The 19,480-nt window shown below is 40.1% G+C and overlaps 2 protein-coding genes across 2 annotated transcripts in view; one reads left to right on the forward strand and one right to left on the reverse strand.

Annotated features, from left to right (window-relative positions):
* The window catches only part of LOC136114556 (cardiomyopathy-associated protein 5-like), a 104,432-nt gene that overhangs the window by 6,515 nt on the left and 78,437 nt on the right, over positions 1–19,480 (forward strand).
* On the reverse strand, positions 11,025–16,505 carry LOC139826320 (uncharacterized). The gene is made up of 2 exons (XM_071801613.1): positions 13,975–16,505; positions 11,025–13,856 (listed from the first exon to the last, which is right to left on the reverse strand). Exon 1 carries the CDS (start codon positions 16,245–16,247, stop codon positions 15,282–15,284), a length of 966 nt encoding a protein of 321 aa, XP_071657714.1. The 5' UTR covers positions 16,248–16,505; the 3' UTR covers positions 11,025–13,856; positions 13,975–15,281.

Below are 19,480 nucleotides of genomic sequence, written 5' to 3' on the forward strand. Positions count from 1 at the left end.
CCCTGTTCCAATTATGTGTGTTTGTTACTCAGAGATGTTAGACTAGTTGCACAGTTTATACTACACAGTTTTGTTGAAACGCCATCTTCATTTTCTGTTCAGTTCATGTTCATCTGTGCCAGTAGTGATTCGTCTCTAGTGTAGGTAAGAGTTTAACTAGTCCTAGCTCTTCATACTACTTCTAAGTTGTACTACTCTAAAAGATGCCCTTTGTTTCAGTAGTGCGTGGCGATTAGAAACGACGCATACCAGGACGCAGACAGAAATTCACGCAGAGGCAGAGATCTTGTTCAGGAAGGAGCGCAGAGCCTGGCCAAGCAGAGAGCTGACCTAGGCCTAGGCTGCTTTCTTTATTCACCACTGACAATTTATAGGATTTACAGGTACAGGCCTGGACTAAGATGTTTACAAAAATGTGCTTTTCTACTAATTGTTATTAAGAACACACTAAACTCATGTGATGTTTGTCTCACTTGTTTTTCCACTCATTCACAGACCAGGCCCAAGGACATTCACACATCCCATGCACTTGGGGGTGGTTATCCGGCCCGAGATACCATTCTCACGAGTCTGGGCTATAACTTTTTACAATTACGAGAAACGTACTTCAAAGTAATCTGTTCAAGGCCCTTTATATTTTATTATGTTAAGTATTATGTCTTTGATCGTCCTGATGGTCATATTAGTATTGATCTTTCTTTATCATCCGGGTGGCTGGAACCACACATCTTGCTTTCCCACATTTTACTTTCCAACAGTAGTTTACTCCTTTGCTAACAATACTAGTGAAAAAGCTTTTGTTTCTGTGGAAGTTATTCTTCATTAAATTGCAGTTCTTCTTGTGAAAAACGGCATGCATGTGATGTTCTCACTTTTCCCATATGAGATTGCTTCATGTATAAGTATACAGATTTTCTTTTCTTGGTGCAGAGCTATTTAATCTCACCCCAGTATCTGAAAGGTGAGGTCTCCCTCCTGTCACATGTTCAGTTGATGATAATACAGATGTTGTGCAGTGTCATTAAAATTCCTGAAGGGCTTGTATTGCTGGTATAATATTTATGTTATTTTTCTATTAACTCATATGCAAGAGAGAGAAATTAAATGTAGGAGGAGTTAATGTGCCAGTTTGAAATATCAGTATTTACAAACTATTTACATGGTGTGGGAGCAGCAGGACATACGGCTCCAGCCACCTGGTTGATAAAAGAAAATCAATACTAACGTGACCATCTGAATGGTCAAGGAAGACTAATACTAACATGATTAAATCACAGCAATCAGTCAAAACACAAAGCGGCCTTGGACAGTTTACACAGGAGTGAAAGTGTAGATCTTAGGCTGGAAGACTGCCCAAAAAATGTGTGGATGTATGAATGTTGGGCCGGAAAACTGTCCAAGGTTTGTGTGAGAAAGAAAGTGACTGAAAACAGTCACAACATGAGTGTGGTGTGTCTGGAATAACATTTTTTGAAAAAAAATCCTGTTTGACCTCTTGGTTCAGGTCCATATCTGTAAAGCTATAAATTGAGAATGGTTAATTAAAGAGGGTCTCAGCTTGGCTCAGCTTAGCTCTGCCTGGCTGTGCTCTCTCTGCTGAACACAACCTCTGCCTGTGTGTGAGAAGAGTTAATTAAAGAGAGCTTGCTTTCTGCTCAGCTCAGCTATGTTCTGCTCTCACTGCAAACAAGAACTCTGTTTGTGTGTGTCTCTGTGTGCATCATTCTCAATCACTGCAAATGGTGCCCCTGTGTGTGTGTGTGACCCATATGAGGCTCTTCATTGAGTAGTGTGAGTGGCAGCGATCATGCAGTCCTATGGATGAGTAAATTTTATATTGTAATTTGTGGCCACACATCCCTGGCTATAACAGGGATAGCAACCCTCATTGAATGAGTGAGTTGGGGGATTGCGTTAGTAATGGGACAAGCTGCTTCCCCTGTACATAAGCACATATTGCGTGCTTCTGAGTATTACCTTTCTGAAAATCAAGCAACTTGTCAGGAATGTAAGTTAATTGTTTTATTGGTTGTTGTTACAATTGTTTCTTTGTAGTGTTGTTTGTGTAAGCAAATTGTTTTTAAAGCAAGAAGAGCAAGGCGAAGAAAGAAATCTGAAAAGGTGTTGTTTCATATGTAAACTGCAAAAATTGCAAGGAAATGGTGCTAGAGATTTGGATGTTGCTTGGAGGATTGTGTGTCATGATAGAGGTCAGCAGAAAGACAAATGAGAAGTTCAATTAATTGCAACTTGAGAGGGAATTTCTGAAAAAGATCAGGGATGAAGTCAGGGTCAGGGAATGACTCAAGGAAGAAGAGGAAAAGGACGAAAGCAAGGTACCGGACCCCAGAAGCTCGGAGAAAATCAGTGAGCATATTGTAAATGAGAGGAACACTTGAAAAGAGATTGCCAGTGTCCAGAATTGAAATTTGGTGTTTGTTTGGTTGTTGTTGTGCTTAAATAAGGTTGCTAAGCTTAAAGAATGATGGGAACCAGGAAAATCTTACCCAGAAAAATTAAACTTGAGGGGAAGATCAGAGGTTGAGTGTCTGGTAGATACTGGAGCCTCATATTCAGTTTTGAATACTAAGAATTTATGCCTGGATTTACTATCTCGATTGGAATGTCCTCTGACCGAGGACCACATTTTGTTGCCAAAATTATTTCAGAAATAAGTAGAATCCCCCTCTGATAAAAGAAAATTTGAAACGATATTGTACTTAATTGTGGCTTCTGCATAAATTGGATAATGACAACAATGGCTCGAATATAAAGTTATAATACTATATAAGTAATAATAAACATAAATAAAAGTTATAATACTATATAAGATATACTAATACATATGAATATAAGTTATAGTACTATATTGCAATTAATGTTCTGCAGAAGCTTGAAAAATTGGATGAAGTACAGTACTATATGTTAATTTGCTCTTATTATTATGTAATAATTTTGAGACCAGAAAATAATTTAAGTTGTTAAACTCCGATTCGCATTGAATTTATGTGCTAGTTGGAGATATCGGAAAGAAAACTAAATGCCATGATGGATGTGAACTCGGGAGAGATCGTAATTAAAAGTTGCTAGAATATGAAATGATTTGGATCTAGAAAATTGAAAATAATAGACTGATGTTTATTGACATCTGTAAGAAACTGCAAAAGGGAAATGGGACTGAGGAATGTAACCATTACTCAGCTAATTGGAAGTGTATAATAGCAGGAATGAAATGTAAAAAAGAGGCAAAAATATCCCAGGCCTATGCTGTACAGCTTGAACATAAATTTCAGGCATGTGTCAAATTGCAAGATAAACGCAGCTCATTGTAACTGAGGAGTCTGTCAGGGTCTGGCAGCTCCCAATTGGTACCAGTGATTACACCACCTGTGTGGCCTTGCCTATATCTAAACTGTCTGCCTGCTGCTAAAGTGGCAAAAGGTGGGGGCTTTCTACCCCCCTCACCACAGTGATAATGTTGCTAGAGAACCTGAATACTGAATTAAGGAGTCTGAGGGTGAATTTAAAGGCATCCCCAGCATATCCCTAGTTCCAATGAGGCTGGGAAATTAAACCACATTTTTTTTTTTTTATAGGCTTATTCTGTGGTAACTACTTGTAAGAGACTTCATCGTAAATTCACCATGCTAGTTCTTGGGGTCATGGGAAAGAAAGAAAGGCCATCTTTGAAACCAATGGAATGCCAAATTTGGAACAAAGTTTTACCAGATGAATTCTTGTATTTGCCAGAAAGCCCTATAACTCTCTTGGGTCAAGATTTGTTAAGCAAATTGTAAGCTCAGATAACGTTTTCTGAGAATTCCGTTTAGTTGCATGTCCCACAAGAAGTTGCTTTGTAGGTGCAGGTCTGCTTGCTGCAAACAAGAAATCTCTAAGGAAATTTTGGATGCTGTATTTCCACTGTTATGAGCAGATGAAGTATCTGGTAAAGCAAACTGTTGTGGTTGAGATGGACAAACGACATAGACCAAGTTCTTCCAGGATGAAAGTAGTAGATGCCATTTATTGCCACAAGTGCATTTTTATACAGTTTTACCTATTCATGTCTCTCTTCACTACTGGTTACAAGTTACAGCAGTAACATCTCATTGGCTGATTTTGCTATCATCAATGTTACTCTTCTACTCCCATCTTTCTCATGGGTATGCCTTCATATCTTCAAGGCTAATTTCTGTTCCCATGCCCTCCATCAGGGAATCCACGGACCCACCATAGTCCCCCACAATTCCTCCTTTTTGTTTTTCTGCTAAAAAAATTACCTTCATTGTCCGCTGCAGGACCCTTTGCAGCAGAGAAATCATGCATGGCTACGTTAGTAACACAACTACAGCAATCATCAAAACAATCAGTCCTGTTTTCACTACTGATAACAACCATCTTAAAAACCCCCAACAACTAAGCAATTTATTTAACGAATCCCATGAAAATCTTCACACCCATGTCCTTGAGCTAATAACAAAAAGTCTACTGCGGCTCTATTCTGCAGTGTAGCATGTCTTACAGAATCTACATCTAACAAAAGTCCACTTAAAGCCTTAGAAGTTCTGTTAGTTTGCTTAACTAGCCAGCATCCTAATTTTTCTAAAGTATTTAAAGCTTTAGCTGGGCCAACACCAGATACAAGAGATCCTAAAACCCTTAACCCTGATCCCCAAAAATCTACATTATCATCACATTTTGACTCATATACATGCAAAAAGTGTTTTTCTCGTCTTGCTCTTCTGTGATCTATTATCATAGATACATTGGGCGTTAAGAGAGTTAATTGTCCCAAAATACACAGTCCTCCAACAGCATTAGAAGGAATTCCTGGCCAGGCTCTGTCTCCACAGATCAAGAATACACCGTACAGGAGGTTTTGGGGTTGCTATCCCACATTATCAATGACACCCCTTGGATTCTTCTGCGAGGCGTTACACCATCGAGTTTCATTTCTATAGTCACCAAGGGTAGCACTAACATTTTGCAGTTTATCCATTCATGTTCTCGTATATTGTTCTGACACTTTTCACAAACCAGGTTGATACAAGCGTCCATGGGCATAGATGCCAGCAATTCCAGTTCCTGTGGTTCGATATCTGCTTCCAGGAGGCAATTAATCCAAAGTGCCATGTTGGTATTATTACAGTTCGTTGCAATGCCTCTGCACCAACCAGTATTTTGAAACAGCTGTGCGATGCTGCTGTAGTCATCAAGGGGGATGCCAACCAAGCATGTGTGGAACAGGTTTTCCGGAGATGCCATAGCTAGGCATATAGAGTCCTGGCCAGTCATGTTGGCTAAAGTAATCCACGTGTTAGTCTTTGTCTGTGCAGGCATCCAAAATGCAGCAGCTCCAGCAATCATTGTCAGGAAGATAACAGAAGTTTCACATTTCGTGCCGGCAACCATCGTGGCCCTTCATCTGTAAAGACACAAGCATAGCCTCTCCCCCAGGTTATCAATGGATGTGGCCTTTTCCATTGACCACTAACTAGTGATTTGACCATAACTAATGTAGGTTCTTTCCGATTTAGCATGTTTTTGGGTCATACTTGCAAAGTGTTTCATCACAGGGCAAATTTGGGATGCACCCCTTAGATATAAGTGATTCATCACATACAATGCTTTTGACAATTGATTTTGTGGTGTTTTCCCTATTCTCCCCCCTCTTTGTTTAAAAAAAAAAAAAAGAAACAACAAAACAAAAAAAACAGTTCAGAATCAGATATGTGTGTTGGACCTTGCATACATACTCAGAATCACAAATCAAATTTAGAGGTTCCTCCTTAAAAAGTTCTAAGTAATGTAAAGCTGCGCCAAGTTCTACTAATTGGGTTGAACCTTCAATAATTTTTACAGAATTATGCCAATTGTTATCTTCACGCCAGAACACTACAGCTTTATGAGAGTATGTAGGATCAGACCAGATACATGTATGGTCTGTGACCTGATGATAAAGACTTGCAGGTTCTGCAGCAATTTACATTTTACATTTACGCATGCCAAAAGCTGTGCTGTAAAGAAAACCACCTAGTGCAATTTACAAGGACATAGATTACAAACAAAAAATCAAAATTAAATTTCATAAATGGTACATATATGACAAAAGGATCATGGCCTCTTAAGACTTACATTCATTCCCTGCATTTTCTTGATCAGAGTAACAATCGGTATATCAGTCTGCTAGCATTCTCATCATACTGTCCCACAATAGTCACAGGTTGTTTCTATGTTGTAGCTATAAACAGACAAATCTGCAAGTCCAATCGAATGCAGTTAGCTTGTAAGGTTGTCATAAAGTTATTCATCAAGTCTCTAAGTCCATTTTGGTTGTCATATTTATTGGATATTGTTTTCCCTTACCGGATCGAAGTCCTGTTTTCAGTTCTATCAGTGTAGTGTTTGCTTTACCGAAACGTTGGCTGTTAATACTAGTGGAAATACAACATTTGAAATTTCCTTGGAGATTTCTCACTTGCAGTAAGCAGATCTGCACCATCCAAGCAGCTTCTTGTAAGACATGCAACTAAACAGAATTCTCAAAAAACGTTATTTGAGCTTACAATTTACTTAACAAATATTAACCCAAGAGAGGTATAGGGCTTTCTGGCAAATACAAGAATTCATATGGTAAAACTTTGTTCCAAATTTGGCATTCCATTGGTCTCAAAAAATGGCCTTTCTTTCATTCTCTCCCATGATGTCAAAGACTATCACAGTGAATTTACTAAGAAGTCTTTCACAACTAGTTACCACAGAATAAGTCTATTAACAAAAAAATGTAGTTTAATTTCCTAGTTTCATTAGAACTATGGATATTCTAGGGATGCCTTTAAACTTCACCCTCAGACTGCTCCATTCAGTATTACAACATTGCTGCAGTGGGGGAGAGAGAAAACCCCCCTTTCACAGCCTTGAAAACGGGCAGCCAGGTTTTTCCTTTTTTTTTTTTTTTTTCCTGTCTCTTCTTGCTGCAGTTTAGATATAGCCAAGGCCATGCAGGTGGCATAATCGCTGGTACGAAGTAGGAGGCTCTGGAAAACTCCGCAGTTACAATGAGCTGACTTTATCTTGCAGCTTGATACAAGCCTGAAATTTATATTCAAACTGTACAACACAGGCCTCGTATATTTTGCTTTTTTGTTTTCCCATTTCATTCCAACCATAATACACTTTATATGCAATTCCAAGTAGCTCAGCAATAGTTACATTCCTTAGCTCCATTTACCTTTTACAATTTACAGATGTCAAAAACCAGCATATTAAACATCAATCCATTATTCCATTTTCCTAGATCCAAATCAGTTCATATTCTAGCAACTTTTAAATACAACCTCATACAATAACAAGTTCACAGCCATCATAGCATTTAGGGTTTGGTTTGTTTCTGTTTGTTTTTGTTGTTGTTGTTGTTTTTCTTTTCAATGCGAACCAGAATTTAACAATTTAAATTCTTTTCTGGTCTCAAAATTAGCGAATTAACTTACAGTACCATACTTCACCCAATTTTTTCCAAAGTTCTCCAAAACAACATTAATTGCAATACACTAAAACTGCAATTGCACTAAAACCCAGAATTCCACATTTAAGCCACATTCGAGTACAATATCATTTCAAGTTTTCTTTTTTCAGAATATTTCCCCAGAAGTTACTCTAACGTGTAAGGATGCATCCTAAGGTAGTATTTTAGCAGTGGAACCGGTTCCCATTTTGTAATTATCACCCAAACAAAATTCTTTTGGTACCAAATATATATATATATATGTAAATTAAAATACTGAGCTCAGATATGAAAAACAAATACCAAGTTCAGTTATGGAGATGGATCACAGTTACATTTATTCAAGACAATATCTCAACTTTTGCATTGCAGCTTTGAACTGCTTACTGCTCAGCCAGGTGGAGGCACTGCTGGGTCTCCCTGATAAAACAGGTCAGTGCGCGCTGGAGCCCCATCAGCACCTGCCCCCCTGCCACCGCAGGAAACGGGACTGGGCAAGGCTTTTATTAGTGTCTCATCTGGTGCGCTAAAACTGTTCTCCCAAAAACCAGGATTCTTTAATTGGTGTGCATACAAAAGAGCCAAATTTAGTACAACGAGATAAGACACAGCCTATCACAGCCTTTCAAACAAATGCTGCAGACCCTCATCCTCATCCAAGTCATCAGATAACACGGACTTGAATGGTGCTGGAGAATCGTTAGTAACAGGGGGGTTTGGGGTTTGGAACAGTGCCCCCTTTTTTTTTTTTGAAATCTAGCCCAGAGAAGCCACCCCTTTCTGCTGTCTCTGTGTGTTCCCATTGCTCTTTTAATCCTCTCAGACTCTCTTCACAAGTGCCATGTTGTTAACAGTTCAGTGTTTTCATTGGATCTTTCAGTAGTACTTTGCCCCATAGTAACATAGTCCTTCGTAAAGTCAATTCAAGAAGGCTAATACCCTCCTTCTGCAGAGGCAACTTCCATGTAGATAATATAATACCTTCTCCTTTAGATAAGTACCCCCCCCGCCCACGTTCTTGGTAGCTCACCAACTCTTGGTGTGATGTCTTTTCAAGGATCCGGATCTTCAGCAGCTCCCCCCTGCTGCTCTATCAGCTCTACTGAGCTCCGTCTCCACAGCTCATCTTCGGCTGTCACAGCTTCACTGTTGTCTCTTCTTCATGCGAGACCCTTCTTCAGGCAGGATCACGTCAGGGTCACCATATGTCGTGGTTGAGACGGACAAACGACATAAACCAAGTTCTTCCAGGATGAAAGTAGTAGATGCCATTTATTGCCACAAGTGCATTTTTATACAGTTTTACCAACTCATGCGTCTCTTCACTATTGGTTACAAGTTACAGCAGTAACATCTCATTGGCTAATTTTGCTGTCATCAATGTTCCTCTTCTACTCCCTTCTCTCTCACGGGTACATCTTAATGTCTCCGGATACTCCTTTACTCCCATCTTTCTCATGGGTAGGCCTTCATATCTTCTTCCTCCGTCAGGGAATCCACTGACCCACCGTAGTCCCCCACAGCCAACACTACAGTGATAGAACTGAGACAGAACTGAAACAGGACTTTGAGCTGGTAAGGAAAAACAATGTCCAATAAACATGAAAGCCAAAATGAGGTTAGAGACTTTGATGAACAAGTTTATGACAACCTTAAAGGCTGACTGCATTTGATTAGACTTGCAGATTTGTTTATTTATAGCTGCAACACAGAAACAACCTGTGGCTATTGTGGGACAATATGATGCGCATGCTAAGAGACTGATATATTTGTAATGGATTTTTTTTTGTCAGTTCTATCTGTAAAACTATTACTCAGCCTCTCAAATTCATTATTGCTGTGATCACAAAAGGCAGGGAGCAGACTCAGGCCTTAATAGGCCATGACCCATCTGTCATATATGTGCTATTTGAGAAATATGATTTTGATTTTTTTTATTTGCAATCTATGTCCTTGCAAATTGTGCTAGCCGATTTGCTTAACAGCATAGCTTTTGGCAAGCCTAAATGTAGACTGATGCAGAATCTGCATGTCTTTGACATCAGACCACAGACCATACTTTTATTTGGTTCAGTTCCACATGCTGGCACAGTTTTTGTTGATGGATCAGTGTCACGGAGGCACCCCGAGGTTAGTTTAAGGGACAACAAAGACCAAAACAACTTTTATTAAACCGGTGAGAAACAGGGTTTTAGCACTCCTAAAGTGACTTGAATACAGGTTCGGATATCAGTTGAGGAAAATTATTAAGGGGCAACAACTAATAATTCACGAGTTCCATAGTGTGCATACGCGTGGCTTCACCAAAAAGAAAGCCAGAGTCACCCCTGAGTCTGGGAAGAGTACACACTTGCCTGAACACAGTGTGGGATTATTTTAAAGGGATACACGTACTCGTATTGAGTACGGAAAGTGTACACCTGCGATTCTGCAAGGGTAAATTTATAATACACTCGCAATCCTGCGAGGAGAAATACATGTGCAAATGTGCATGGAATATTACACGTATTTATGTGGAAGCACAGGAGGAAAATACACCCGTGATTCTGCGAGGATTAATTTTATATGTGCTCGTATTGAGCACAGAAAGTACGTGCGCAAATGTGCACGAGAAGTTACACGTGCTTATGTGGATGCACAGGAGGAAAATACACCCGCATTTATGCGAGGATTAATTTTACACATGCTCGTACTGAGCATGGAAAGTACGCGTGCATATGTGCATGGAAAGTAGATACACTCGCAATCCTGTAAGGAGAAATTTTACTCACACACGTGGCTGTAAGGCAACTGGAGTCTCCATCCTGGGGCAGGTGGGGTCTCGGTGGCAGCATCTGGCTCGTGCTCGGTATTTGGTTTTCATATCCGAGCTCAGCATTTTAATTTGCATATTTATATTTGGTACCAAAATAATTTTGCTTGGGGAGATAATTACAAAATGGGAACTGGTTCCGCTACTAAAATACCACCTTGCTCCCCCTTAGGATGCATCCTTATACATTAGAGTAATTGCTGTTATTGTTATTTAATAATTTTGAGACCAGAAAATAATTGAAGTTGTTAATCTCTGATTCGCATTGAATTTGTGTGTTTGTTGGAGGTACGGGCAAGAAATCTAAATGCTCTGATGGATGTGAACTTGAAGAAGGTTGTATTTAAAAGTTGCTAGAATATTACCTGATTTGGATCTAGGAAAATTAAAGTAATCAATTGATAGTTAATAGGCGGTTTATTGACATCTGTAAGACATTGCAAATGGTAAATGGGGCTGAGGAATGTAACTATTGCTCAGCTAATTAGAATTGCATATAGAGTGTATTATGGCTGGAATGAAATGGGAAAATAAAAAAGCAAAATATCCCAGGCCTGTGCTGTACTGTTTGAACATAAATGTCAGGCCTGTATCAAGCTGCAAGATAAACTTAGCTCCCAGGCAGCTCCTGCTTAGTGTTGGAATGATAAAGGACTCAGCACTCCGATTCAATGTGAATCACGCAAAAGCCATTTATTACAGACACATGTCTCCTTATATACGCAACTATTCTCTAATCACGAATCCACGCTCCAAGCATGGATTCGCTAAATGAGTATCATGGGCAGTCCACACGCTGGAGCCCCACTGATGATAGGTCCGACGACTCACACCATGCTGAGGCCCTGTTAATGAAGAAACGCCCCTCTTTCTCACAGCAGATTCTGTTCTCAGCTTCTCGAAGTGGCCTTGAGATTCCTTTGGGCCTGACTAATTCAACAACATATCTCCTTCTAACGAAACCCCTTCACAATTCCCCCTTTTTGTTCTTGAACTAGTCAGGCCCCTTAAACAGCATGCTGAATTGTCTTTGAAATACACTGCAACATAGGACACATGATTAACAACATAATTACAATTACATATAATGTAGCTAAACCTTACTTAATAAGATTAAACAACTATCTGCTTATACTCAAACCTTCATATCGTATATAAAACCTTAATTCTACTTATGACAACCTTACCAACGCACTATTTTAGAATAGTGAGACAACTTAATACAATATATTCTCTTAAATTCTTAAAAGATCTATAACTGCGCAGTTTATAGAGTAATGTACTTAATACCATCAGCATATGCTAATTATTGACTTAATAGCTTAAAACTTGTATTAACCTATTCATATGCTAATTATTGAATTAATATCTTAAAACTTATATTAACCTATTTAAAAGATCTATAGCTTAATCTTAATATCTCTTTTAAAACCTTACCAGTTGCTAAATTAGGTTACCATGGTAGAAATATCTTATACTTTTACCTTATCTATGCATAGATTATCTAATTGTAATATCACCCTTGTGGAACTCCTACTATCTGTTCAAATTAGCATTCTCTATGGAAGGTACCTTATCTGTTTACTAATAAGCTTTTAGACCACTGGGTCTAAGAGCATCTATAACACTGAATAAGAATCCATGGTTTACATTTGAGATAATTCTCACAACTTATCTCCCTCCTGTCCTTCTGCATCTGTCGAATCTTTGTTGTCTTTATTCAGCCATGGCTTGATCCATTTCGCAGGAATCCATTTTGATCCTTGGTCTGTAATGACACAAGCATAACCCTTTCCCCAAGTTATTAATTGGAAAGGACCCTCCCATTCACCAGTAACTCCATTGCGTATTTTGACCTGACACTGATTTTCTCTAAGGTCTGTCAAGTGTCCTTTTAAGCTTGTTCCATGACGAATCATAGGTGGAATGTCGAACCCTTGCGGAAGGCGTAAAAAGTTCAAGACATATAATGCTTTGCTTAGTCTGTCATGTGGAGTAGTACAGTCAGTTCCCCCTTTTTTTTTGTCAAGTTGATGCCTGACAATTTGATTCATCCTTTCTACCAAGGCCTGACCAGTAGGAGAATTTGGTATCCCTGTAATGTGCTTAACACCCCACAATTGAAAAAAGGTGGCAGTAGCTTTGGCGATATAACCAGGTGCGTTGCCTGTCTTGACCTGTGCAGGAACTCCCAAAGCTGCAAAAGCAGAACGTAAATGTCGTTGCACATGTGAACTAGTTTCACCAGTCTGAGCAGTGGCCCATATGGCGAAAGAATATGTATCAATAGACATATGCACATACTTCAGCCTACCAAATTCAGGGACATGTGTGACGTCCATTTGCCACAATTCCAAGGCTCCTAATCCTCTTGGATTGACTCCTGCACCCAGCCCTACTGAGATGCGCTGACAATCTGCACAACTTTTAACAATACCTCGGGCTTCACTTTCGGACAATGAAAATTGCCGCTGTAAGACCTGAGCAGACTGATGGAGGAAACAAGAGAGTGTACTGCTTGCCCAAACCTATCTATTGGAGGTGGAACCGAGGCAGGAGATACAAGAAAATCAGCTCGGCGGTTTCCTTCAGCTAAATCGCCTTGAATTGCCAGATGACTACGGATATGTGTTATGAAGTATCGGTGTTGTCTCTCTTCGACCAACAACCATAGTTGCTTGAACAAAGACATCAGTTGTGCATCCTGAACCTCTTTGAGCAATGATCTTTCAATGCGAGCTACCACACCTACCACATACAAAGAATCACAAACAATATTCACTGGGCTATGAGCAAATCTGATAAACACTTCTATTACAGCCCTGAGTTCCAAATGCTGAGTTGATCCTTTCAGGTCAGTTAGTATCACATCGTGCCATTTTCCATCTGTTTTCCATGTAATTGCTGCTTTCTGCATTTTACCCCCTGCGTCAGTGAACACTGTGGGTCCTTTAACAGGAAATTCTGAGAGAAGAGAGGGACCCTCCTCCATTGATCCCATATTCAAAACTGACATTAACTTGTGTGGAGGGGAAAATGTCTTAATTAAAGCTTGAGAATTTAATAACGCAATCTGAAAAGGTAAGGAGTTCTGCAAAGCCCACTGTAAATATTCTGAAACGAGGGGAACAATGATATATGCAGGCTCAGCCCCTGAAATTTCGACTGTTCTCTGCCTACCTTTCATTATAAGCTGAGCAAAGACCTCAACCCTGGTTGTAATGGTTCGTTTGAGTCAAAAATGCAAAAACACCCACTCTAAGATCTTTAACGGCTCCTTACCAGTTGTCCATTGCATTATGAGAGCAAAAGGATAGTTAGTATTGTTTACAATTAGTAGTCCAATTACATAATCTGGGTTCCACCTATGGCTGAAAGCTTTTACAAGTTTGGACATAATCTTTTTCAGAGCAGCATCCGCCTCAGCAGTAAGCGTTCTAGGAGAGCTAATGTCACTATCCCCTTTTAGCAGTTTTACAATTGGAGCTAAATCCTCATTAGTGATCCCACAAATGCTTCGGACCCAATTCAGATCACCCACTAGTTTCTGCACATCATTTAAGGATTGAATGACAGGCCGACACACTATTTTCTGAGGTTTCACTGTGGACTGAGAAATTTCCCAACCAAGATATTTCCACGCTGGTTGAATTTGTACCTTTTCTGGAGCAATTTGCAATCCTCTATGCTGCAATGTATCAGATACTTCATTTATCAACAAATCATTCGAAAAAGTTTCCCCAGCTATTAATATGTCATCCATGTAGTGGTAAATCACTAACTCAGGATGAGATTTTCTGACTGATTGCAAGGCCCAAGCTACATAAATTTGACACATAGTTGGGGAATTTTTCATTCCCTGTGGCAAAACTACCCATTGATACCTTTTCGCAGGTTCAGCCTTATTTACAGAATTTATGGAAAATGCAAAACATTTACAGTCATCAGGATGCAAAGCAATGGTGAAAAAACAATCTTTCAAGTCAATTATTAAGATCTGCCAGTTTTCTGGAATCATGACAGGGGATGGTAATCCCGTCTGTAATGCTCCCATGTCTTCCATGGTATCATTAATTTTTCGAAGATCATGTAACAACCTCCATTTCTTTGATTTTTTCTGAATAGTAAACACAGGAGTATTCCAGGGACTTGTAGACGGCTCTAAATCCCCTTTTTCAAGCTGTTCCTGTACTAGCTCTTCGACATGGGCGAGTTTTTCTTTACTGAGCGGCCACTGATTTACCCATACTGGATCATCATTTTTCCACTGTAATTTAAGTACTGGTCGCCCATCATCAATGGCCGCTTCTAGAAATTTTGTTGTTTTGTCACCAGAGTTGCTCCTAGTTGTCCTAACACATCCCGTCCTAATAGAGAAACAGGGATAGACATCACATTCACGCAGTAAAGAACTAAATTACTCATGTTCTTCTATATTATCACAAAATGCACATTTTGAGTCAACGGAATCTCATGATTTAACAGACTGTGAACTTATCGTATCATATAACAAAGACCTATCAAAATTGCAACATGCTTAAACAGATACCCACAGAGAAAACAGGTTAATAAGGAAAGCATCTTGCAGACTTTAACAAGTTTTCTGACCTGTGTGTTATCAGTTAAGTCTCTCTCAGCTTGTTGAAGTTCAAATCGCCCTGCCTGTAAAACTGTCTGAAAAGATTTAATGATTTCTTGTCCGAATGCTTTCCTATGTTTTAAAACACCTCCCAATACCGATTTTTTAGGAACACAACTGAAAACAATCATTCCTGACCCCATCTTGCAAGTAAAAACCTTGGCGGGGGGGCGGGGAAGGCGGGGGGGAAGCACAGGGCTGCTTGCAGCCTGAGTGGGAAGAGCAGGCAGAAGGTTTTATGGCGCACTTAAAAACAACTAGTGAAACAATTAACTCACATTCCTGACAAGCTGCTTGATTTTCAGAGAGACGGTACACAGGAACACCTAATATGTACTGTAAAACTCGCAAATAACATGCTGATAGCAAACATTAGCATTTTCTACTGCTAATTTCAACACCAGTGCTTCCTTAACTTCTACGTTTTCAACTTGCTTATTGATGGTCTCTTGAAGGTGGTCAATAAATTGCATGTAATTCTCATTGGGACCCTGATTAATAGTTGCAAATGATTTGGCTGCTTTGTTGGTTTCAGGCACCTCTCTCATAGCTTGATATTGCTGACTGTTGGATTCACTCGCTAATAGCTGATCTGATCTTTCACACAGTTCTTTTGCCCAGTTCTTATCCGGCGGCTCCTTCTGTTCTCTTGTAGGAGTTAGAAGGATAGAAAGCGGTGAAGGCGGACACAAATCAGTAAAAGAATTGATATTACACTTATTTACGACTTTAGCATTCTCAACTTTCACCAGTCCTTTTGACAAATTATCTGACTCCAGTTCTTTGGACTTCTTGGTCTCTCCAGGGTCGTGTGATGGTACAGGAGGCCATCCACTCGGTAATTTTCCTCCCTCCGCCCCAGACTGTTGTATCATCGGGGGTGCCGAAGGCACAACAGGGGATGGAGTAAGGAGGGTATCGAAAACACGAACTGGGTAAGCTTCACAGTTATTTTTAGAGTTCTTATCAGGCTGTAACGCTGCAAAAATTCCAGTAACCGCAGCCCGCTCAGCCTTAAATTCTTTTAAGGTGGAAATTATAAGCTTCCATGTAGTCGCTAATGATTTAACTTCGTTATCTCCGTCGCTAACCTTATCCCATAATTTCTGCCCTATATCGTCCCAAAGTTCAATTTTAAAAGCTTTCTCAGCTTCTGTCGGGTAGCCGTTAGTTCTACACCAAACCAACAGTCTACATATGTTACTTTCTTCATATTTAAGTCCTCTCATAGAGAGAATATGCAGGAGGATCTTAACTATAGCTTCTTCCTCAGAGGATATGTTCTGCCCCATAACTTCACTCTTCCCTCCTCCTGCTCCCAGCCGCTCACCTTTCCCGGGGCCTTCTTCAACAAAATTTATCCGCGGAACGTCCGTACGTCTCCGTCCGGCTCTCAGTCCAGCTGAGCCGCCTCCGGCTGGGCCGCTCCAGGCTTTTCCCCCACCTTAGTGAGACGCCGTTCGGAATATCACGTCGGGGTCACCATTTGTTGGAACGATAAAGGACTCAGCACTCCGATTCAATGTGAATCACGCAAAAGCCATTTATTACAGACACGTCTCCTTATATACGCAACTATTCTCTAATCACGAATCCACGCTCCAAGCATGGATTCGCTAAATGAGTATCAGGGGCAGTCCACACGCTGGAGCCCCACCGATGATAGGTCCGACGACTCACGCCATGCTGAGGCCCTGTTAATGAAGAAACGCCCCTCTTTCTCACAGCAGATTCTGTTCTCAGTTTCTCAAAGTGGCCTTGAGATTCCTTTGGGCCTGACTAATTCAACAACATATCTCCTTCTAACTAAACCCCTTCACAGCTTAGCACCAGCAATTAATGCCACTCGCATGGCCTTGCCTGTATCTAAACTGCAGCAAGAACTAAAAAAAAGGAAAAACCTGGCTGCCCGCTTTTAAAGTCGTGAAAGGGGGGTTTTCGCTCCCTCCCCACTGCAGTGATGTTGTAATACTGAATGGAGCAGTCTGAGGGTGAAATTTAAAGGCATCCCCAGCAGATCCGTAGTTTTAATGAAACTGGGAAATTAAACCAAAAATTTGTTAATAGACTTATTCTGTGGTAACTAGTTGTAAAAGACTTCTTAGTAAACTCACCAACAAAATGCCACCTTTTGACTTTGGAGGCAAGAGGTGACTGTACCACCACTCCAAAGTAGTTTGTCAGATGACTGTGGTTACAGGCTGGATTGTGAGGCAGTTACACATTCCTCTGAAATCTGGAGCTTTCAATGAGGAGGTTGATGGCTCTTTAGCACCTTCTGTGCCCCACTGTGCCTGTCCCCACATATATACACCTAGAATGGTACCAAGGTGTTGTCAATCAGGTTCACCTCTACCAAGTGATGGGTCAGGAGGGGTGGGACCCTCGGTCCATTGACAGGGTCCTTAACAAAGGAGGTGCCCAGACTAGCTGAAAAGCTTCTGGCCTATGTTGTAATGCCCACAGCCACATCTGGCCAAACAATGAAACGGGGTTCCTGCCGAAGACCCCCTTTGAGTGGTCTTCTGGGAGCTGCGGGTCTGTGAACTGGAGTCCTTTCCTTAGACAGGAACACCATCTAAGGAAACTTTCTGGGATTAATGACACCTCACTTCTTTATTTGAGTGAGTGACTATTTCTTGTGAGTACCCTGAACTAAAAGGCCTCTAGTTTTGTTTCTTGTGAGTGACTACATGCACGTTTTGGATCCTCATTATTCTTATGACATTGGGTTTAAATAATCTCCTTAGCTGATACCTGAACCTGTATTTTCTGTTATCAGAGTGCTAAATATGTGTAATACCATTGAAATTGAGTTATAGTGTTTATGAGTGATATGAAGTAAAATAACAGCCTTAGCTAATGTGCAAGGCCTGATTTAGGATTTAGCCAGTACCCTGCAAAATAATTACATAGTTTGTAAAAATTAGGACTGTAAGACAAAATGGCTAACATTATCTAACAGCATGAAGTGATTAGACCCTAAAACTTCATTTTCAGCTCTCAATCTGCATATATGGGTTTTTGTGGGAATTGGATATGCTCGTGTGATGTTTTTTCTTGTAGTCCTTCGAATCATCTGGAGAATGATTACCGCAGTGGGGTGTTTTGTATGTCACAGGTATTCCATATTCTCCCACTGGGCAGGCTATTATTGAATGGGCACATTCCACGCTGAAACATATTTTATTAAAACAAAAAAGGGGGAATTTGATGCCCCAAGAACAATTATGCAATGCAACATATACTTTAAAATTTTTGAATTGTACTATGCCTCCCTTCTTTATCAAGACAGTGGAAAAACACTTCTATGTTCTGGTCTCACTGTCTCAGAGACCAAATGTTTTGTATCGGGATCCCCTGCGCAACAGTCAATGGCAAGGGTCTGTAGAGTTAATCACCTGGGGAAGGTATATGTGTGTGTTCTTCCAACAGGACCGAGGTGGCTTCCTGCGAAATACGTTAAACCTTACTATGAGTCAGAGAAATGAGGCGCAGAACCTAGTGCCAGAGATGCAACTTCTGTCCCTGCAGCAGAGGGCAATGAGGAAAAGGAAGAGATTGAAGGAAGAGGCCAGTGACGTTACCTGGGGGCAGTTGAAGAAGTTACAACAGAACTGCAAGTACTATGATGGCAGTGGCAGGCATCCCCCCCTCCTCCGGTTAACACCTTCTTAGCCTATTTGGCTATCACCTCCTGCAACAGTGCAGTAAGGTTTTGTTTTGTGATGATCAGTTTTGGCATGATTCCAACTGTGGGGGGAGAGCATGTATATTGGGCTTATATAGTGGATCCACCTCTGTGTAATTACTGAGAAAATGTCAATATAACAAAATGCTTGTTGTCTGAAATTTAACTGTAGGAACATAGTTTCACAGTAAATTAAATGAGCTATGGATAGCATCTGTCAGATTTTATAGGTTATCTTGACAAACATAAGTTTGCCTCTGAATCTTGGTGACTGGCCATAAATATTTATTAAGTGAGGTCTCAGTTTTACAGTCCAATGTGACATTTATAAGTAACAGAAAATCTTATGCTAGTTTTCAACATATCTAGAAGTTTGCCATAATAGGAAGCTGATACCAAAGGAAGTTAACCTTCCTTTTAGTTTTATACCAGGTAATTAAAACTGTTTTTCTAAATTATAAATTGTACCTGAGCAGATGGCCAGCTTGCTTTAACAAAAGGTCAAGGATAAGAAAAATTTATGAGTTTTCTCTGATGCCTGTTGTCCCTTTGACTGCTTTTGTTTCCACATCTAATTCAATGAGTGATTTTGATGGATTCTGGTTTATAGGAAACATCTTTAAAATTCTGTATAAATCAGTACAATCACAACGCTGTATAATCTATCAGCCGCATGATTACCTGCATTATCTTCCTTTTTATGGGCTTGTTCCTTTGATCTCTTGAGAACCCTCATGAGGCTCTGATTACCCTCAGTTTCTAGCAAAGCTACATTGGAATTTGTAGAGTTCAATAACTTGTACAGACACTCAGCACTTTTTTTTTTTTTTTTAA

The sequence above is a fragment of the Patagioenas fasciata genome, chromosome W (genome assembly GCF_037038585.1).
Source record: "Patagioenas fasciata isolate bPatFas1 chromosome W, bPatFas1.hap1, whole genome shotgun sequence".
NCBI classification, from domain to species: Eukaryota; Metazoa; Chordata; class Aves; order Columbiformes; family Columbidae; genus Patagioenas; species Patagioenas fasciata.